The sequence below is a fragment of the Botrytis porri genome, assembly GCF_014898465.1.
Source record: "Botrytis porri strain MUCL 3234 chromosome Unknown BPOR_027, whole genome shotgun sequence".
NCBI classification, from domain to species: Eukaryota; Fungi; Ascomycota; class Leotiomycetes; order Helotiales; family Sclerotiniaceae; genus Botrytis; species Botrytis porri.
In genome coordinates, this window is record NW_024066101.1 from 176,018 (window position 1) to 199,183 (window position 23,166).

The 23,166-nt window shown below is 31.7% G+C and overlaps 1 protein-coding gene across 1 annotated transcript; it reads right to left on the reverse strand.

Moving 5' to 3' along the window:
- Positions 1 to 18,115: 18,115 nt before the first annotated feature.
- EAF01_011949 (uncharacterized protein) lies at positions 18,116 to 21,181 on the reverse strand (the record flags this gene model as incomplete). Its single annotated transcript, XM_038920207.1, has 10 exons — positions 18,116 to 18,466; positions 18,536 to 18,887; positions 18,955 to 19,320; positions 19,420 to 19,528; positions 19,590 to 19,856; positions 19,902 to 20,062; positions 20,116 to 20,474; positions 20,524 to 20,675; positions 20,732 to 20,878; positions 20,965 to 21,181. 10 exons carry the CDS (start codon positions 21,179 to 21,181, stop codon positions 18,116 to 18,118), a joined length of 2,481 nt encoding a protein of 826 aa, XP_038764349.1.
- Between the last annotated feature and the right edge of the window lie 1,985 nt (positions 21,182 to 23,166).

Consider the following 23,166-nt stretch of genomic DNA (forward strand, 5'->3'; position numbering starts at 1 on the left):
CGCGGTATATTGGATGCCGTCGTAACATTTACCTCCTCTCGAAATCACCGAATTAATACCTACTTGGGTTAGAGAGATATTATTATTAATATTGAGGAGAGGGATTTAATATACTCATATTGAAATTACTAATATTAATATTATCAATAATAGGTTTATTACATTGAATATAATTAATAGAAAAGGTCAAATTATAGATTCCTATAATAATTCAGGTTTTTTAGTATTTAGAAGCTTAATAAAAGGGTTTCAATTATAAAGAAAAAGATTCTTGAGTATAGGAAAATAAAAAATGAAAACTTTTTAAAAGGTTTTACTTTTTTCAAGAAATATTTTATTAATATATTTATAATTATTCTATATAATAAAAAGAAAAGTTAAACCTTTTAAAAAACATTTATAATATATTAATTCAAATGTACAATACTTTATATTAATATATAATATTATTATGAAATATCAATTTCGATATTATTTTGTGTCGGAACACGTGACCAACAACGTAACATTACATGTCATACTTTATGTTACGATGGGTAACAGAATGCCATGTGACAAGTGTCACGTGGTGGAGTCCCCAGGAGCCAGGGCTCCAAGGAGGTCCTTGGGAGCCAGGACTCCAAGAAACTCCAACCAACATCAGAGTACGAAGATCTATATAAGGGAATGGGATTTCATTACAATGTAGAGCTTCGTGCTCAAGAACAATCATTAGTTTCATTACTATAGTTACGAGAATTGCAACCAGTTACAACCTTATTGAATTCCTACTTGAAGTTTAGTTTAAACCATCTCGAGAGATCTCTAGACACTTCCACGTGACCCTAGAGGCAGCTCCCGTAACACTTTGAGCACCATTTCTGCTTCAAGTACCGATTCAATACCAACCGACGATATGACACCCACCAGTGCATCCGCGAGCAGTCAGGCACAAGCACCCGACACCGACGATGTCGAGATGACCGATGCTCCCAAGGAAATTACCATCAACGAAACACTCAAGATTGCCTTACCAGACAAATACCAAGGAAGTCGACAGGAACTCGACACCTTCCTCTTGCAACTTGAAATCTACTTCAGATTCAACGAAGACAAGTTTACCGAAAAGGAATCCAAGAGTGTATGGGCCGTATCATACCTCAGAGGAGAAGCAGGCAAATGGATTCAGCCATACTTGCGGGACTACTTCGAGAACAGCGAGCGATACCGCATGAAACCTACCAGAGTAATCTTCGAGAGCTTCGAAGGGTTCAAAACAGAAATCCGTAGGATTTTCGGAAACGCCAACGAGTTAGAGATAGCCGAGGAAAAGATCTTTAACATCAAGCAAACAGGATCAGCCCTCAAGTACGCTACGGAGTTCCGAAGATATGCAGGAATGACCAAATGGGATAAGACCGCCATCATGAGCCATTACCGAAAAGGGCTCAAACCAGAAGTACGATTGGAACTAGACCGAGACGGCGAGAGTAATGATTTGAACGACTTAATCAAGGACTCTATTGAAGCCGACGATCGTCTCTACAGATTTAAGCAAAGCCAAAGATCATACAAACCTCAAGAAAATCAAAACCAAGGGCGTTACCGCAAGAACGAGGGTAGACCACGATACAATCCACAGAGATACGGAGACCCTATGGAGTTAGACGCCACGCACCACGCAAACAGGAATGATGATCAGGAAAAGAAACGTAGACGAGAAAACAACTTATGCTTTGAATGTGGAAAAACAGGGCACCGGGCAGCGGATTGCCGAAGTAAGAAGACAGGAGGAAAGAAAGGCAACTTCAAACCCAAGTTCGGCAAAGGCCAACTTAACGCTACCTTTGTATCCCAGGAACATCCAGCTAAGACCGAAGAAACTGAGACCTTCACCAGTGAAGAATTCCGGAAATTATTGGATGAGTTACCACGAAACCAAGAGGGTATGAATGCAGTAGATTTGTGGGAACAGGAGTATTACCGAACCCCATCACCGTCGGTAACGGAAGAATGTATTAAGGAAGAGATACCAGCAGATCACGCGATGATGAGCTGGACTGCTTGCTATGATGAATTCTGCGGAATCCATCGATCAGATAAAGAAGCAACCGGATGGTTCCCCAAGAAAAGAAAGACAAGGAACCAACAATCCAATGAAACAGACAAAAAACAAGTTACCCAGCAATTGAATGCTACAGGACAAGCAGGACAGATATACTGCAAGGTCAAAATAAACGGACAAATACAGCAAGCCATGATAGATTCAGGGGCTACAGGAAACTTTATTGCACCAGAAGCTGCAAAGTACTTGGGAGTTCCACTCCAGAAGAAACAAAAACCCTACCAATTGCAGTTAGTTGACGGACAACTAGCAGGATCTGACGGGAATGTTTCACAGGAGACACGACCAGTACAAATGAACATAACCCAACATTCAGAGGTTATACAGCTTGACGTTGTGCCATTGGGCCAACAACAGATCATCTTAGGGATGCCATGGTTGAAGGCACACAATCCTAAGATAGATTGGTCACAAGAGACAGTGACATTTGATCAGTGCAAGAACGGTCACGACGACACGTTCAAGGCGTCCGCGAGACGTAACACGCGCCAAGGAGAGTTGAACGCGAACAACACCGGCGACGTAGGACACCCAGTCCAGGGTCCTCCATTAAGAGCGAAGGCCAGTACACCTCCTCTACAAATGCAGAAGCCAACGACACGGCAGGAAATCGCAATCAAGGCAGAAGAGCCTATGATACCAGAACAGTACAAGAAATACGAACATGTGTTCAAGGAACCAGGGATCCATGAGGCTTTGCCAGAACACAAGCCATGGGATCATGAGATAATATTGGAGGAAGGCAAGATGCCTGTGCACACCCCAATTTATTCAATGTCAGCCGATGAGCTGAAGACGCTCAGGGAATATATCGATGACAATTTGGCCAAGGGATGGATCAGGGAATCCACGTCCCAAGTGGCAAGTCCAACTATGTGGGTACCCAAGAAGGATGGTACTAAGAGACTAGTTGTGGACTACAGAAAGCTCAACACGCTTACCAAGAAGGATCGATATCCACTTCCATTAGCTACGGAATTAAGAGATCGATTGGGCGGAGCTACCATATTCACCAAGATGGACCTGCGCAACGGGTACCATTTGATCAGAATGAAGGAAGGCGAGGAATGGAAAACCGCTTTCAAAACAAGATACGGGCTATACGAATACCAGGTTATGCCGTTCGGGCTAACTAACGCACCAGCTACTTTCATGAGACTCATGAACAATGTGTTGTCACCATACTTAGACACTTGTTGTATATGCTACTTGGACGACATCCTAGTATATTCAAACAACGAGAGCCAACACATCAAGGACGTCAGCAGCATCCTCGAAAGCTTAGCCAAAGCCGATTTGCTATGTAAACCAAGCAAATGTGAATTCCATGTTACGGAAACGGAGTTCCTAGGATTCACCGTATCAAGCCAAGGGCTCAAGATGAGCAAGGATAAGGTCAAGGCAGTGCTCGAATGGAAGCAGCCTACCACGATTAAAGAAGTACAGTCTTTTTTGGGATTCGTCAACTTCTACCGAAGATTTATTAAAGGTTATTCAGGGATTACAGTACCCTTAACCAATTTAACCAGAAAAGAGCAAGGAACGTTCGAATGGACCGCCAAGGCGCAGGAGTCCTTCGAAGCACTCAAACAGGCAGTAGCCGGAGAACCAATACTGTTAACATTTGACCCAGAAAAGCAAATCATAGTGGAAACGGATTCCTCAGATTTCGCTATAGGGGCAGTTCTGAGTCAACCAGGTCAGAATGAGAAATATCAACCAATCGCATTCTACTCTCGAAAACTATCACCAGCCGAACTAAATTACGAAATATACGACAAAGAACTACTGGCGATAGTCGATGCATTTAGAGAATGGCGAGTTTATTTGGAAGGATCGAAATACCCAGTACAAGTGTACACAGATCATAAGAACTTGGTTTACTTCACCACAACGAAGCAGTTAAACAGACGACAGGTCAGATGGTCGGAGACCATGGCCAATTACAATTTCAAGATTTCATATGTTAAAGGATCAGAAAACGCTAGAGCCGACGCTCTTAGCCGAAAACCAGAATACCAAGAAAATAAGTCGTACGAATCATACGCAATATTCAAGAAAGAAGGCGAATCACTGGTTTACAATGCACCACAGCTTGCAGCTACTCATATATTGGAAGACAACCATCTCAGAAACCAAATCCAATCACATTACGACAAGGATGCTACAGCTATACGCATACGCAAGGCAATAGAACCAGGATTCACAATAGAAAACGAAACCATATACTTTCATGGGAAAGTATACATTCCGAGTCAAATGACCAAGGAATTTGTGACGGAACAACATGGGTTGCCGGCACATGGACATCAAGGAATTGCAAGGACGTTTGCAAGAATCCGGGAAATCAGTTATTTCCCGCGAATGAGAACGATAGTTGAAGAAGTTGTTGGAAGTTGCGACACCTGCATACGAAACAAGTCATCACGACATGCTCCGTATGGTCAGCTCCAGACCCCAGACATGCCTTCTCAGCCATGGAAGTCCATCACATGGGACTTTGTGGTCAAACTACCACTCTCAAAGGATCCTACTACAGGAGTTGAGTACGATGCGATACTCAATATAGTAGACAGGCTAACGAAATTTGCATATATGATACCATTCAAGGAAACATGGGATGCTGAGCAACTAGCATATGTATTCCTTAGGATCATAGTAAGCATACACGGAGTACCGGATGAGATAATCTCGGATCGAGACAAGCTCTTTACCTCGAAATTCTGGACTACCTTATTAGCACTTATGGGTATCAAGAGAAAGCTATCGACATCTTTCCACCCACAAACAGATGGTCAGACAGAGAGGACCAATCAGACAATGGAAGCATATCTTAGATGCTACATAAATTATCGACAGGACAATTGGGTAGAGCTATTACCTATGGCACAATTCGCATATAACACATCGGAAACGGAAACCACAAAGATTACACCAGCACGCGCTAACTTTGGGTTTAATCCTAAAGCATACCAAACACCGATACCACAGGAAGTTAATGCCGAATCAGCAATAATACAAGTCGAACAATTAAAGGATTTACAAGAGCAGCTTGCTCTCGATCTAAGATTCATATCATCCAGAACAGCAGCGTACTACAATACGAAACGTAGTATGGAACCTACGCTTAAAGAGGGGGATAAAGTTTATCTGCTACGACGAAACATCGAAACTAAGAGACCAAGCAATAAACTCGACCACAGGAAACTAGGACCATTCAAGATTGATAAGGTAATAGGAACGGTTAATTATCGATTGAAATTACCAGACACAATGAATATCCACCCAGTATTCCACATATCCTTGCTTGAACCAGCACCACCAGGAGCGCCAAATGCGCCATTTACAGAAATTGAACCAGTCAACCCAAACGCCATATACGATGTCGAAACAATACTAGACTGCAAATACGTCAGAAACAAGGTCAAGTATTTGATCAAATGGTTAGACTACCCACACTCAGAAAACACATGGGAATTCAAGGAAGATCTCAGCTGCCCTGAAAAGCTACGGGCATTCCACCTGAAGTACCCACACCTGCCAATAAAGCCTCAAGATCCGCTTCGGACAACTCAGGCAAAGAAGAATCGAAAGCAAAGGAGTCGTCGATAGGACCAGCAACAGAGGCAGACGTCATTTCTTTTTCTCTCTCAACACGCTCTTTCTCTAGCCTTTCCTTTTCTTCCAGAGCATCAAGCTCATCCAAATATTTAAGGCCACGGTCGGCCATGCGCTGACGCCGCTCGCGCAACAACTTTTGTTGTTTCCTAAGGCGAAGGATCTTCGCCATAGCCTCTTCTTCCTCCGAACGAAGGCGTTCCTCTTGACGATCCAAGGCGCGCCAATCGTCTTCCCGAGGAACTTCTCGATTCCAATCCTCGGCCAAAGGAAACTCAGCATTATAAGAAGAACGTGCATGCATGTATTCAGAACAACGAGAGTGATTGGAACGAAACAAATCCTTAACACATCGATAACCATCCAAACGACAACGCGAACACGGAATCATTTCGACATCACTAGATTCAATAGCCTGAGCAAGAAGGATTTGTTCCTTACGTTTTCGAACAGTTAGATGATTAGGGGAAATAGTGGTGATAGACATAATGAAAGAGCCTAAGACCATTTGATTCACCGGCCGGGTGGGGAAATGGAGCATTATAAGACGCTTGGGACAAGCGCTAGTCTAGGAAGGGGATAGTGTTACGATGGGTAACAGAATGCCATGTGACAAGTGTCACGTGGTGGAGTCCCCAGGAGCCAGGGCTCCAAGGAGGTCCTTGGGAGCCAGGACTCCAAGAAACTCCAACCAACATCAGAGTACGAAGATCTATATAAGGGAATGGGATTTCATTACAATGTAGAGCTTCGTGCTCAAGAACAATCATTAGTTTCATTACTATAGTTACGAGAATTGCAACCAGTTACAACCTTATTGAATTCCTACTTGAAGTTTAGTTTAAACCATCTCGAGAGATCTCTAGACACTTCCACGTGACCCTAGAGGCAGCTCCCGTAACACTTTACCCCATATATGTACAAAGTGTATAAGTGAGAGTAGTATATGTATATAGATATAGTAATTCCCTCTTTATATAAAGAGGATAGATAAAAATAAATAACCCTTTTACCTATACATATTATATATATATACCTTATTAAGTTTACTTAATATTGATTAGTAATTAATTAGACTTAATTATAAAACGATAAGATTAAATCTAATAAGAAAAGATATCTTTTAAAAAAACGAACAAAATTGTATTAGATTAAGTTTATATATAATTTATATAAAAGGATTAGAATACTATATTCTTTATATTATCTTTTTAAATTATATATTAAAAAGAGATCTCTAATTATAATTATAATTTCTTTAGAATAATTTGATTTATATTGATTCTATTTATATTCTTATATATACTATATAAAACATATTCGATATAATATTAAATATTATTATTCAATATAGTTTTTTCAATTCTTAAAATACTTTTATATAAAGTAAATCCTATATTTTAAGGAAAATAATTGAATCTGAGCAATCTCAATCTCATAGAATCTCAAATAAATGTTAATATTATTATATGAATTATTAATTCATAATTCAAATAATATAAAGGGTAATGATTATAAAACGAATTTTAAAAGTAATATGAAGATTAAATTGAAGCTATCTTTAAAGTTGTATATTATAAAGTATTTAAACTCCTATAAATTCAACTTTTTGTTTACAATTTCTAAGTTCAATAATCAAGAAGTAATTTAAACTATATTAAAATTCTTATTAAATTTATTTTAAAAAAAGTATTAAATAAATATGTATAAAAAATTGAAAAAGAAGTAGAAAATCTAAGATTGAGCTATTTAAATATATACGAAATAATTGAATTGAAAAGATTAATATATATATTAATATTTATTTCAAATTTATTTAATTAAACATTTGTATTATATCTACAAGATCAAAATCAATCTTATTTCGAACCTTATATAACATTAGATTATATAATACTAAGAGAAGATATATTATATATATTATATATAAGATACATATATAATCTCCTTTTAGATTTAATGAAAGTGTATATTAATAAAGATTACAAATATAATGATAAAGAATATGATTTTCTTAATTAAAAGCTTTAAATGTTTTATGAATTCTATAGGAATATTAATATTAAATTAAATTAATATAATAATACTTTTTCAATAATACTTAAGGATAATACTTTAATATTCTATTTTGATAAGATTATTAATAAAAACCTTAATTTTAAGAATATATTAGTATTAATACAAATATATTTTGAAATTGAAAAAAGATAATAAAAATACCTTATTGAATAATATAATATAATATTTCTATAAGTTATATAAAATAATTTCGAAAAGATATTTCCTTAATAACTAGAAATCCTACTTAAGAATCTTTAGAATTTATAATATAGTTTAATTAATTCATATTAATTAGAATTAATACTTTGAAATTAAATTATAAATATTTATTATAATATTTCTAAGTGTAATCCTATATTATTACAATTAATTTTAATATATAAAAGTCTTTATACTGATTTATAAAATACTATTAAACAAATTAAATATATAAAAATAATAAGTTCTTTTATATTAATCTTTATTATTAATAATTTATTTAGTATGGAAATATATTGGATTAATTATATATATAAAGATTAAGGATTATATTAAGGGTAAGACTGATCCTAAGGAACCCGAAATAGAAAAAAGTTTTCATTTCCTTTTTAAGATGATTCTTTTTATTTATAATTTATACAATCTTAAAACAACCCTTATATATTATTATTAAAATGCTATATATATAAGAAATCAGATTGTTAGTTTATAAATCATTCTATATAAGAATAAAAACCTTAATATAATTAATTCATAATGAAATATAATATAGATAAAGATTAATTCTATTAATTCCTTCTTATATATAAGGATGATTCAAATAATATAAAAATTGAATTCGATAAAGTTGTAGATAAATAAGACATTATTGAATATTAATAAAATGATTTATTAAATAATCAATTAATAAAATATAAAACATATCTTATTGAAATAAGATTTATTGATAGAGTATATATAGTTGAACTTCTTAATAAACAATGCCTTATATATACTTTTTTGTAATAAAATCAATTTGAGTAATTATATGAAAAGATAATTAATAGAAATGAGATTTTTCAGTTTAAAGATTGATATTTAATCAATGTGTTTTAAGATATTATTTCTAATATTAATATATTAAAGATATTAGTAATAAAAGAATTTTAAATGTAAGTATTAAAAAGAGAAAAGAATATAAAATATATGAATAATACTTAATATAATATTAGATTTGGAAAAGGCTTTATATAATTATAAAATGATATTTCGGTCAAAATACTTTTTAATAATATTATCTTTTTAATTATATTAATAAATACTTTATTTCTTATATACATATAAGATATAAATCATTTATATAACGTGGTTTATCATCATGCGGCCCACTTTCACCTCAATTTGCACCCTTTTATTTCAACACGCGTTTTATCAACAACCCACGATGCATTCGAATAATGAAGAAGCCCGTATACTCCTAGCTATCGATGCTATTCATAAAGACAAAAAACTAAGTGTTAGAAAGGTTGCTACGATGTATAATATACCACGTACAACACTACGGCGTAGAATAGACGGTTTTACCCCTCGTACAGAATATCGACATAAAACCCATAAACTTACAGAATTAGAAGAAGAGATCATTATTCAATATATTCTTGATATGGATTCGAGAGGTTTTCCACCTAAACTTAAAGGGGTGGAAGATATGGCGAATCATATTCTTGAATCGAGAGGTGGAAAAGCGGTTGGAAAGCTCTGGGCGCATCGATTCGTAAAGCGTCACAAAGAATTAAAGACGCGTTTTAGTCGTGTTTATGACTTTCAAAGAGCTTTGTGCGAGGATCCTGAGTTTATTCGAAAGTGGTTTCGTCTTATATCGAATATGCGAGCGAAATTTGGTATACAAGATTGCGATATGTGGAATTTCGACGAAACAGGCTTTATGATGGGAGTTATAAATGCTGGTATGGTAGTTACTAGTGCTGGGAGGAGTGGTAGGAGTAAAGCAGTACAACCAGGCAATAGGGAATGGGCGACAGCGATCATATGCGGTAGTAGTGTAGGGGAAATCATACCTCCATTCCTGGTGGTTCAAGGACAGGTGCATCTTTCCAATTGGTATACGGAAACCGATCTTCCTGCAGATTGGGCTATTAAACCTACTAGCAATGGGTGGACGAACAATGAGACAGGATTGGAATGGTTAAAACACTTCGATAAACATACAAAGGATTGCAGAGTAGGCAAATACCGAATGTTGGTGCTAGACGGACACGAAAGCCACGAATCCATACCTTTTCAATCATATTGCAAGGAGAATGATATTATATACGTATGCCTACCACCGCATTCAAGTCATTTAACTCAACCACTTGATGTCGGATGTTTTAATAGGTTAAAACAAGAATATGGTACTCAAATTGAGGGGTTTATAAGGGCACATATCAATCATATCTCAAAGGTCGAATTCTTTATAGCTTTCAAAGCTGCATATCAACGATCGATCACGAATCAGAATATGAAATCTGGATTCCGAGGAACAGGATTAGTCCCCTTTGATCCTGAAATAGTACTCTCAAAATTAGATATTCGAATACATACACCTAGTCCTCCTCCTTTTGTCAATTTAGACCTCTGGACCTCTCAAACTCCTCACAATCCTACGGAAGCTCTTTCTCAATCAACATTAGTTAAATCTCGAATCAATCGTCATCAATCAAGCTCTCCTACACCTATATTTGAGACTGTACTAGCTCTAGCTAAAGGCATAGAGAGATTAGCTCATGAGAATACACTTTTAAGTGCAGAGATCCGTACACTTCGGGCAGCAAATGAAGCATTAAGTAAGCGTCGACATACGAAAAAAACCCAATTGTGTTAAGGAAGAGTACTTATTGGACAAGAGGCTCTTGATATATTATCTCAGCAAGAGGTTGATGTTCAGATTCAACGCGACGAGCGTCAAAAAGGGAGGAATCCTAATGGGGAAGTATCTTCTAATTGATGCTGTAGTAAGTGTGGAAAACCAGGTCATAATTCAAGAACTTGTCAAAACGATATAATAGATCCTAGATTATTAGATTCTTAATAGTTTTAATCAATTGAATCAATTGTTGTTGAGTAATATGGATTTAAAAATACAAATTGAGGTGAAAGTGGGCCGCATGATGATATGGGCCGCATGATGATAAACCACGTTATAAGGTTTATAAGTAATAGATTAGGGGTTGTAATAGGATTCTTAAAGAATTTGAAGTATTAGAAGGTGAAGATAATATTTTGAGAGGGATATAATATTATAATTAATTATAGTTTTTATAATATTTTAAAAGAAGTTAAATAGAAAGAAAGGGATTATTATAATAGAATAAAAAGTGTAGGGTTTTTATAGATATATTAAGGGATTTAATAAGAAAAAGGTTTTTAAATATAATAGATCTATAATATAAACAATTTGAAGAATTTGAAAGGATTATTAAGGAGATTGCTTATAGGTTTTAATAAGAAAGTTTGAAAAGGAGTAGGTTTTTATTTCTTTTTTCTATCTACTTTATTCAATTAGAACTATATATAGATGTATTGTATAATTTTAATATAGCTATATAGACCGAATCGATTATGAATTTACTACTACTACTATAATAAGTCGAGTACTCTACTTTCTAGTCATCTCTCTTTTAGATCATATTATAAATTTATATTATATAATATTTAAACATTAATAACTCAACAACTACTTTATATTAAAATAAATACTTGAAGATATATTTTTATTATTATTAGTATTTCTTGTATAAATTTTATAATCTCCTACTTTAATTTGTATATTCTTAATATTTTTAATTTTTGAAAACTTTAAATTTAAATTAGTTATCATCTTATATCTCTTTTTAGAAACTATTTATTCTAATTATTATTTCAATTATTTTATTCTATTTTCAACTTATAAATGTTTATAATCCTTAGTATTTAATCCTTTAATAATCTTTTTAAAAAGTTGATAGTAAATAAAAATATCGATCTCGTTATTACAAATTAATATATATATATATATAATCTTAACTCATTAGCTTTTTAAGGTATTTTAAAGCTTGTAAATATTAAGTCTTTATTTCATTGATATACAAAATTGTTATCAAAAAGTAAATTCTAATTTGTAACCTTTTAATTACTATTTTCAAGTAATAATCTAGATGTAATTAGCTTAGTATAGTTTAGAGGTTATAAACCTAAAGCTTTTTATTAATTCGAGAAGGATACGAAAGACGTAATATTCATAGTATTCGTAGGTCCTAAATGTCTATATTATATTCTGTCTAAAGAGCTAGCTAAGTATAGGAAGTTGTAGGTCTTTTATAGACACTATAGGAAGAGCTAGTCTCTTCTACTTTCGCTTAAAGCTACTGTATTACGTATTTACTAAAGAATATAATATATTAGCTAATGAATTAAAGCTATTCACTAGATCCTAATGATTAATGTTCATATACTTTTTATTCAGCTAGTATATTATACTTTTTTAAACTATTATTCTATGCTTTCCTAGATTAAGACTATCTTTTATATATATTATATATCTTTATCATAAAGTAGGTAATCTTTTATACGATTTTAAAGAGTGACTTTTAAAATCTCAAAATTCAAAGCAGCTTATTAAGCTGAATAATTATTTATTATTATATATAAAATCTAATTGATATTATCTTTAGTATGTATCTTTAATGTAATATAAATAACAATATATTGAAATTTAAATTAATTGATTTAAGTATTATAAAATTATTAAACTAAAAAGAAAAAAGGGTTTTTCTTATAATAAGCTTTTTAAGATAATCTAAAAGAGGAGTGATTAGAAAGTAGAGTACTCGACTTAAGTAGATTCTAGAATTCTTATAACGTAGTTTATTAGTACATATATCATATTAATGCGTATACTACTTTTACCTCAATTTATACTTTCAAACTTATATTATTTAAGAACAATTGAATTAATTAATTAAAACTATTTAGAATCTAATAATTTAAAATCTATTATATTATTTTGATAGATTCTTATATTATAACTTATCTTTTCATATTTATTATAATATTAAATAGAAAATACTTTTCTATTAAATTTACCTTCTTTTTGTTATTCATTATGTTGAATCTAAATATTAACTTTTTGTTGAAATAATATATTAAAAGCTTTTTATTTAATGAAAACTTCTCCTTAATGTAATTGAGTTTTTTTTATATGTTAATATTTATTTAATATTTTATTTATTATTTAAAATATATAAATCTTTATATTTAAAAATATATTTTTATAAACTAATTACTTTAATGTGATTTATCATCGAGTGGCTTATATCATTAAGTGGCCCACTTTCACTTCAATTTACACTTTCAAACGTATATTATTCAATAACAATTAAATCAATTAATTAAAACTATTAAAAATCTTATAATTTAGGATTTATTATATTATTTTGATAGATTCTTGTATTATATTCTATCTTTCCACATTTACTATAATATTAATTAGAAAATATTTCCTTATTAGAATTTTCCCCTTTTTAATATTTATTATATTAAATTTAAATATTAATCTTTTATTAAGATAATATATTAAAAGTCTTTTATTCAATAAGTACTTTTCCTTAATATAATTAAGTTTTTTTTATATATTAATATTTATTTAATATCTTATTTGCTATCCGAAATATATAATTCTTTGTATTTAAAAGTATATTTTTATAAGCTAATATCTCTGTACCTTTAATTAGAGCTAATATAGTTTCAAATATAAATATAGAAAAGCTTAATTAATAACGAGTTATTCGAGATTTAACTAATATTGATTAAGAAAAAGCTTTTGTTGAATTATAAGGGGTTTGAGAAATCCATTAATCTAAATTGAAAAAGGGGAGGGTAAGTATACGAATTTGAATATCTAATTTCGAGAGTATAGTTTTAGGATTAAATAGGATTAAACCTGTTCTTTAGAATTTTGATTTCATATTCTAAGAGTTGATTGATTTCTTATATACAGCTTTAAAAGCTATAAAGAATTCAACCTTCAAAATATAATTGATATATACCTTAATAAATTCATTAATTTGATCACCATATAAACGTTTTAAATTATTAAAACAGCCAATATCAAATGATTAAATTAAATAACTTAAATATAACAGTAAACATAAATATATAATATTATTCTCTTTACAATATATTTGAAAAGCTATTAATTTATAACTTTCATACCCATTTAGTACCAACATTCAATATTTGCCCTTTCTTTAATTCTTAATATACTTATTAAAGTGTTTCAATTATTCTAAACCCATCTTATTATTCATCCACTTATTAAATATAGATTTAATAATCCATTCTATAGGAAGATTTGTTTTAGTATACCAATTAAAAAGATAAACTTATCCTTAAACTACTAGAAATAAAGGAATAATTTCATTTTCTTTATTTCTACATATTATTATTATAACCCATTTTCGATTACCTAATTATACTATTTTGTTTTTATTATTTCATTCAATATTAATTACTACTGTTACTACACATATAATCCTTATTATAAAGCCTGTTTCATTAAAATTATAGAAATCTCTATTCAAAATACTATATTTTACTTGTATATTCATAATTAATCGAAACCATTCTTTAAAAAGCTTAGGATTCTTATAAAAAGCTTTTTAAAAATCATAAATACAACTAAAACATATTTTTAATTTGATTTAATGTTTTACAAATTAATGTGCCCAAAGCTTTTTAACGCGTTTCATATCCCTCAATTCAAGAATATTATTCATTATATCTTCTATATTCTTTAATTTAAATAGAAATTCTTTTAAATTTATATTAAGTATATATTGAATAATTATCTTTTTTTTTAATTCTATAATTTTATAATAATTCACTCAAATTTTATATAAAAAGGTAAACCTTTTATTCTATATCAAAGAATTATACAAGAAATATTATAAAGTATAATAATCTTTCAAATACTTAATTTTTTATTTTTATAAATAGCTTTAATAATAAAAAGTATACAAACTTTTTAATTATTCAAATTCATTATAGATTGTTGATAAAATATATATTAAAAAAATAGATATAAATTGAGATGAAAGTGGGCTACTTGATGATATAGGCCACTCGATGATAAACCATGTTATATCTTTAATTAGAATTAATATAATCTCAAATATAGATATAGATAAGCTTGATTGATGATAAGTTATTCAAAATTTAATTAATATTAATTAAGAACGAACTTTAGTTGGATTATAAGGGGTTTGAGAGATTTATTAATCTAAATCGAAAAAGAAGAGGGTAGATATATGAATTCGAATATTTAATTTCGAGAATATAGTTTTAGGATTAAATAGGATTAAATTTGTTTTTTGGAATTCTAATTTTATATTCTAAAAGGTAATTGATTTCTTATATATAGTTTTAAAAGTTATAAAGAATTCAATCTTCGAAATATAATTGATATATACTTTAATAAATTTATTAATTTGATTATTATATAAACATTTTAGATTATTAAAATAGTTAATATTAAATGATTGAGTTAAATGATTTAAATATAATAATAAATGTAAATATATAATATCATTCTCTTTATAGTATATTTGAAAAACTATTAATTTGTAATTTTTATACTTATTTAATATTAATATTTGATATTTGTTCTTTCTTCGATTCTTAATATACTTATCGAAATGATTTAATTATTTTAAATCCGTTTTATTATTTGTTTATCTATTAGATATAGGTTTAATAGCTTAATTCGTAGAAAGATTGATTTCGGTGTATTAATTGAAAAAATAAATTTATTCTTAAATTATTAGAAATAGAGGAATAATTTTATCCTTTTTATTTTCATATATTATTACTATAGTTCATTCTTAATTACCTAGTTATACTAATTTGTTTCTATTATGTTTCTCAACATTAATAATAATTATTATTACATATATAATTCTTATTATAAAGTTTGTTTTATTAAAATTGTAGAAATCTCTATTCAAAATACTATATTTCACTTGTATATTCGCAATTAATTGAAACTATTCTTTAAGAAGTTTAGAATCCTTATAAAAAGTTTTTTAAAAATTATAAATATAATTAAAACATATTTTTAATTCTTTATATTGTTTTACGAATCAATACATTCAAAGCTTTCTAATAGCTTTTCCTTCTTTCGATTTGAGAATATGATTTACTATATCTTTCACCTCTTTAAATATAAAAGGAAAACCTTTCAAATTTATATCAAAAATATATGAAATAATTATTTGTTCTTTTATTTTAATAAATTTCAGATTCTATAATCGAGATTCAGTTGTAAAAGTTATTTCATTTATTCTTCGAATAAGTATTATATATATAATATTATATAGCTTAGTAATTTTTTAAATCGAGAGTCTTTTGTCTTTTTTAATAATTTTAATAGCTAAAAGTATTCTCCCTTTTTTATTATTCAATTACATAATAAATAATTAATAAATCGTGTATTAAGATTGAAAAGTATAAATTAAAATAAAAGTAATACATATACTAATATAATGTAGTAGTAGTAGTAATAGTAAATTCATAATTGATTCGGTTTATATAGCTATACTAAGATCATGTGATATGCCTATATATGGTTCTAATTGAATAAGATAGATAGGAAAAGGAAATAAAAACTCACCCTTCCTCAAACTTCTTTATTAAAATTTATAAGCAACTTTTCAAGCAATCCTTTTAAGTCCTTTAAATTGTCTATATTGTAAACCTATTATATTTAAAACTCTTCTTTTTATTAAATCCTTTAATATACTTATAAAAACTTTATACTTTTTATTCTATTATAATAATTCTTTTTTTTCTATTTAATTCCTTTTAAAATATTATAAAAGCTATAGTTAATTATAATATTATATTTTTCTTAAAGGATTATCTTTGTTCTTTAATACTTCAAATTTTTCGAAAATCTTATTATAATTCTTAATCTATTACTTATAAGCTTTATATCTATTTTCTTCTATAATATATTAATAATATATAATTTCTTCTTAAAGCCTAATATCTCTTATTTCTTTTCCTCCTATTGAATTATTCAATTAATATAGAATATAATATATTAGAGCTTATTAAACTATTCTATTAATATAGGGGATAAGATTATATTATAGGACTAGATGATTGAATAAGACTGAAATAATAAATATAATAATATTAGAATACTATTACTTTAATAATATATACTCTATATTGAAAAATCATTACTTTTTCAATCATAATTAATGATATATTGTTTACTATATAAGGTAATATTGAAATCGATATTTTATAATAATATTATATACTAATATAAAATGCTATACATTTGAATCAATATATTATAAATGTTTTTTAAAAGGTCTGGCTTTTCTTTTTATTATATAAAATAGCGATAAATATATTGATAAGATATCAAATGTTATATTGATATATTTCTTATAAAATATTTCTTGAAAAAACCAGGGTTTTTTGAAGAGTTTTTACTTTTCATTTTCCTATATTTAAAAATCTTCTTTTTTATAGTTGAAACCCTTTTATGAGATCTTTGAGTATTAAAAAGCCTAGATTGTTATAAAAATTTATAGTTTGATCTTTTTATTAATTATATTCGATATAGTAAGTTTATTGTTGATAGTGTTAATATTAATTATTTTGATATGAGTATATTGAACTCCTTTTTTCGATGTTAATGATGATATCTTCTCAGTTTAAATAGGTATCAATTCAGTGATTTTGGGAAGGAATAGAGGGTGATATTCTGATTCGAATGTAGTAAAGATTAATGAGTTTTTTCGTGTTTTTTCTAATATAATGTATATTCTAATAAACTACATTAATATTTTTAGTATATAAGATATTATATTAGGGGCCTACGAGCCCTCGAACTTCTTACTTTTTAGACAGTATTACTTAATTTTTAATGTAAATATAGAGTAAATAATAGTAATAAATGAACTAATAGATATATTATAGTATAGAGACGTTTTATTATCCTTTTCTAAATTATGAAAATTTTATTTTTTATAATTATATACGACTTGCTATTAGCTCATAGGAGGCTCGTAATTTCGCGATTTGATCGTAATAGTGAAAGGGTGGCCCAATAGGGGTGACAAGAAAATGAAGAGTTCAACTTACTGAATATTTCAATATCTTACAACTCTAATCTAGTACTTAAATTGAAGTATTTATGAAAATAGATATCAATTATATCTTCAAGATTAAATTCTTCAGAGCTTTTGAAACTATCCTGTTTATATATATATACAGCAAGTTCCCACTCTACTTTCCCGCTCTTTTACTGAAACCCTAAACTCACTCACTAATTTTCAAGCTCTTCCACCCTGCCAGCACCCTCCCCTCTCTTTCGTTACTGTTTCCCTCATTCCTTCTCCCCCTCTCCATTGCCATATAGCTCCCATACACTTGTCTCGCCAGTAAAATCTTCTTCTCAGTCGGCGACAGCGAAGATGTAGCAATGGATTTATACATTCCTAGAAATGGATACGCAAAGAGACCAAACATCCCCGATCCAGGTCCAGTAACTAATCCCATTGCCCCCTTTGCTACACCCTTTCCAAAACCAGCCCAGCCACCTTCTTTCGCGCCTTTGTAGGGTTTGATGATTGTGCCGGATAGGCCATCCATGAATCCGTAGCCAAAATTCTGAAAAGGAAATGTTAGGTTTAAGGAGTCGAGTACTAACGAAGAGAAATAAAAAAGAATAAGAACTACCTTCCCAGCTACAACGCCACCACTTTTCCAATCCTTGACCTTGCCATGATCCCTCACCTCGTCGCCATACAACCTAGGCATATGGTGCAAACCCTCCGTCAAAGCTAATGGAAAATCTACCAGTGTAGCTTTGGGAAGAACAACCGCCATCTTCCCAATCCCTTTTCCGAAAGTCTTAGCTGCTTCTTTGCCACCGCCACCATTCTCTTTGCTTTGAAATGCCTTTGCAGGTCCGGTCAAAACATCGCTGAAGCCAACGGTGAAGTTGGTCAGAGTGCTGAGAAGAACATGGGTTCCAGCTGATACAGGATCCCAACGGATGTTTTCGATCGAGATTGGCTTGGGTTGGTAGCTTGTGTTTGATTAGCGCGTGAAGTTTGATTGAGATGTGAGGCTTTTGCGGGGGAGATCAGGCTTACAGTTTCAAATGCTTGGGGTCGATTTGCTTGTGCTCTACAAGTATGAAAGCAGCTTCATCGCATAGCTTGATGGGCTTTTTTGGTCCCCTCTTGCTGTTGCTACTGTATTGCCATACAGCAGCTTGATCGGAGAGAATATCACAGCCGAGGGCATCTACTGGGAGATTCGTGTGAAAGGATTGTACGGCTGTCTGCACACCATTCTCTTGACTCATCCTCTCTGATATTTCGGTAGCTGCGCTCATCGCTGCGGGGGTTAAACAGTACTGAATTGCTTGTGTGAGATTTTCTTGGGTGAGTGATTTATGATGAAGAGGAAGAGGTCCCGCTCCTGCTGCGGCAATCATCTGCCCCCAAAATGCTTGGCTGCTCGGAATCAATCATCAGTTTGGCATTTCATTCTCGAGCATTGATGAAAAGTTTTAAGGCGTGAAGGAGACATATGAAGGACAGAATATAACTTACTCGCCAAAGAATGGGACAATAGCTGTCGGGCGTCCGTTGAGAAGACCGCATGCTGTAGTACCAGCACCACCGTGATGTACAACACAAGATACGTGCTTGAACAGCCATTCTTGAAGAGAGCCAGTCAGTTCAAGTTCTTCAAATTCACAAAAGATGAATATCAATCTCACCGTGAGGGCAATCGCCTAGAAATAAGATATCTGGGTTCGCAGATTCGCTCACGCTAGAACCAAGCTTACTCCAACCACGGGAAATAATCGCTCTTGTCCCGCAAGCTCGGACAGCTTCTATCAGAATATTTGTCAACCTCTCTGGGTTGTCAATAACAATGCTACCGAAACCAATATATACAGGCGGTGGACCACTTCTCAAGAAATTGTTTAATTCCGCATTAGGTGTATAATTTGGTTCTTCTCTAAAGAAGAAACCGCACACGTCTGGATTGTGTTAGTCTTCTAAAAGCACATGGAAGTGTGGCTTACCAAGATAATTTGACCAGTCAGCTGGCTTTGGAACAAATGCAGGTGACCAGCAGTAGGTAAAGGGGATTTGAAGGGTGTCACAAAGTAGAGGACCCATTGTTGCTTTTATTGGGTCAAGACTCAGTGATTTTTTGCGCCACAGATTTATGATATCTGAAAGTCTAAGCACTCATTAGCACACCTCCCAACTTTTGTGCTTCGTCAAGTGTCTTACCCTTGCCAAGTCACGATCTCCACAAGCGCATATGACAGGTAATTCGTGGTCCGTAAATCTGCATCTGACCGTTCAATATTGGCCAGAGGATGAGGAAATGCCCTTGTAGGGCTCCAAGGCATTGTGAACATTAAGTGTAAGGGAATGCCCAAAGCTTCTGCGCAATGCACATGGGCAAAACTTGGTGGGTTGGCGATTATTGCTTCCGCAACGAACGGTATATTTGTTTCCGGATCTGGCTCGATGCAGGATCTCCAGCAACCCTCAAGCATGGTATATACCATCTTGCGTTTCTGCGAGATCTCGCCACTCATGATCGTTTCGAATTTGGGGATTATACCTGGATTTTTGACCATGTACTGTGAAATATTAGTATAGAAGAGTTAGGCATAGATAGAACTCGCGTACGGCCATGAGTGATGCTGGGTCTCCACCGATAGGGAAAAACTCTAAATTGGTTGCTTTTACAAAATCTCGGAACACATCGTGGGTTGCAATTCTCACACGATGCCCTGATGCTCGTAATGCGCTTCCCAAAGCTATAAATGGTTGAATGTCGCCTTTGAAGATTTAGCCACCGATATGTAATGAGTATAGAGATAACAATACAACTCACCTCTGCTACCGACGATTTGAATCACGATATTTAGAGGAGGAGATCTGGAATTGGCGATATTGGGTGGGGTATAAGCCTTTGGCTCTGCTGGAATTGAAAAGGGTAGCTTCTTAGTGGCGGCGAAATTGATGGAAACTCTCCCATCATCTGAGAAGAGGTCGAAGTCAGTCATGGGGGTTGTTTCCAAACCTTTCTACTAAATCAAATAATTGGAACAGACGACTTCTCTCTACCTTGAACAACAGCACTCGTCTCAACGTTTGGACCAGACCCATGAAATTCGTAGGCAGGCGGCGCATCCCAATCAAGGTCTTGTGTATCGTGTGAAGCATTGTCGGCCTCGTGCCAGCTGCCATTGGCAATAACTCCTTCGCTATCGCCATACTGATTTAGTGGTGCCTGTTCATCGTTTTTGCGATCACGCTTTTCTCTACCTTTTCCCTTCTCCATGATAAATAGCTTGGAATGATTTCACAAGCTGCGCCGGTAACAATGAGGCTCACGGATGCAGTTTTGGAATATATGATTTGATGTATGAATATTTGCGGCGCTACAAATACCTCTGAGTAGATGGAGCAGTGTAGATAAGAGAACCTGAGTTTCGAGCACACTCAAAAAGATCCTATGTAATGTTGCCACGGACGCGGGCGGTCAGACTTGGGTAGCGTCTGTGGCAGAATCTTTGGTCCAAGTGTTCTATCTTAGGTTAAATTATTGATAGTGGTAATCGAATCTTGATGTGGCATCGTGTGATTGTGTTTTTTACAGCACCGAGAATCCTGTTCATTCTTTTATTTGAAGATAGCCATGACTGAAACTCAATTTCAGGCGATTCGTGGCTGTCGAGGCTGTGTTTTACAAAACCTTCCCCTGTTTGAGTTCACCCTATTACGTGTTTCGTATTCGGTAGTAAAATCGGATCACATTGGAAATTCGAAGCTTGATACGAATGCAAATGGAAATGCGAATGGCGATCAGTGGACCACATATATGAGGGCGCACGGACCCTCACTTACACATGCATGACATGATCGGTGTTATGAACCGGACTCAATCGTACTCGGCGTCGTTTTGAATAAATGCCGGCCTAGATTTAGCTAGTAAGTCGGGTACCCTACTTTCGGGCCACCCCCCTTTTGGGCCACTTTTTACACCAAAAATGGAATTTTTAACTTTCTTATTTATGGATAGAATTAACTGAAAATTGATATATATATAATTTAGATCATTTTTAGCTTACCTTGAAAATTTCAGATTTTTAGGAATTTTCTGTATTGAGATCTAGAGCTTTAAAATATCGATTCTTAAATTTGTATGGGAATCATATACAAATTTGAAACTTTTATAAAATCTTTAATAACTTTTTAATAAAAATTACTAAAAATAAACTAAAAAGTTTTATTATTAGTTTATAGTATATTTATTTTGAAAAATTAAAAAAGAATAGAAAACTTCTTATAAATAGATATTTAGAAGGATATTCTTAAGATTATAGAAATTATTTATGTTGGGCAGACTTGATAAGATATATATACATAATATGTATAAGTAAATAGATTGTTTATTTCTGTCTATTCTCTTTATATAAAGAGGGAATTACTATATCTATATATGTATACTACCCCTATTTATACACTTCATACGTATATGGGGTAAAGCATAACATGTAATGTCATATTGTTGGTCACGTGTTCCGACAATTTATACTACTTTAAACTTATTATATATTATATCTGTATATTTTTTAATTTTTTTTAATTTCTTTTTAAATTTCTATATAGATTTAAGTTCAAAGCTTTTAAAAATATATATAATTTTCTTTTAATAATTGTTATTAAAAAGTTATAAAAGATTTTATAAAAGTTCTAAATTTGTATATAATTCTCATATAAATCAAAAAATCGATATTTTGAAGCTTTAGATTTTAATACAGAAAAATCCTAAAAATCTAAAAATTTCAAAATAGACTCAAAACAATCTGAATTATATATATATAAATTTTCAATAAATTCTATCTATAAACAAGAAAGTTAAAATTTTCATTTTTTAAGATTTTTGATGGTAAAGAGTGGCCCAAAACAGGAATGGCCCGAAAGTAGGGTACCCGACTTAATTCAGAGTACATCTAGTCTAGGAATGAGTAGATTATATAATTCTATAATACAACGTTTTTTTTAGACTTATGAAATATTACGTCAAGACCATTCACGTGATTAGTCAACTAATCAGATCAATGAAATGAATGAAAGTAAGTCGAGGAAGTCCTGTTTTTCATTTCGTATTTCATTCAAATTCATAACTATGACTTCTTTAGTTACGCTTTATATATTATATGATACTAAATATCAATGTTATATGATTTATATTTGAATTTGAGCAATATTAGATATTGTAATGAGGTGATGATTATCACACTTATAATAATTATAAATCGC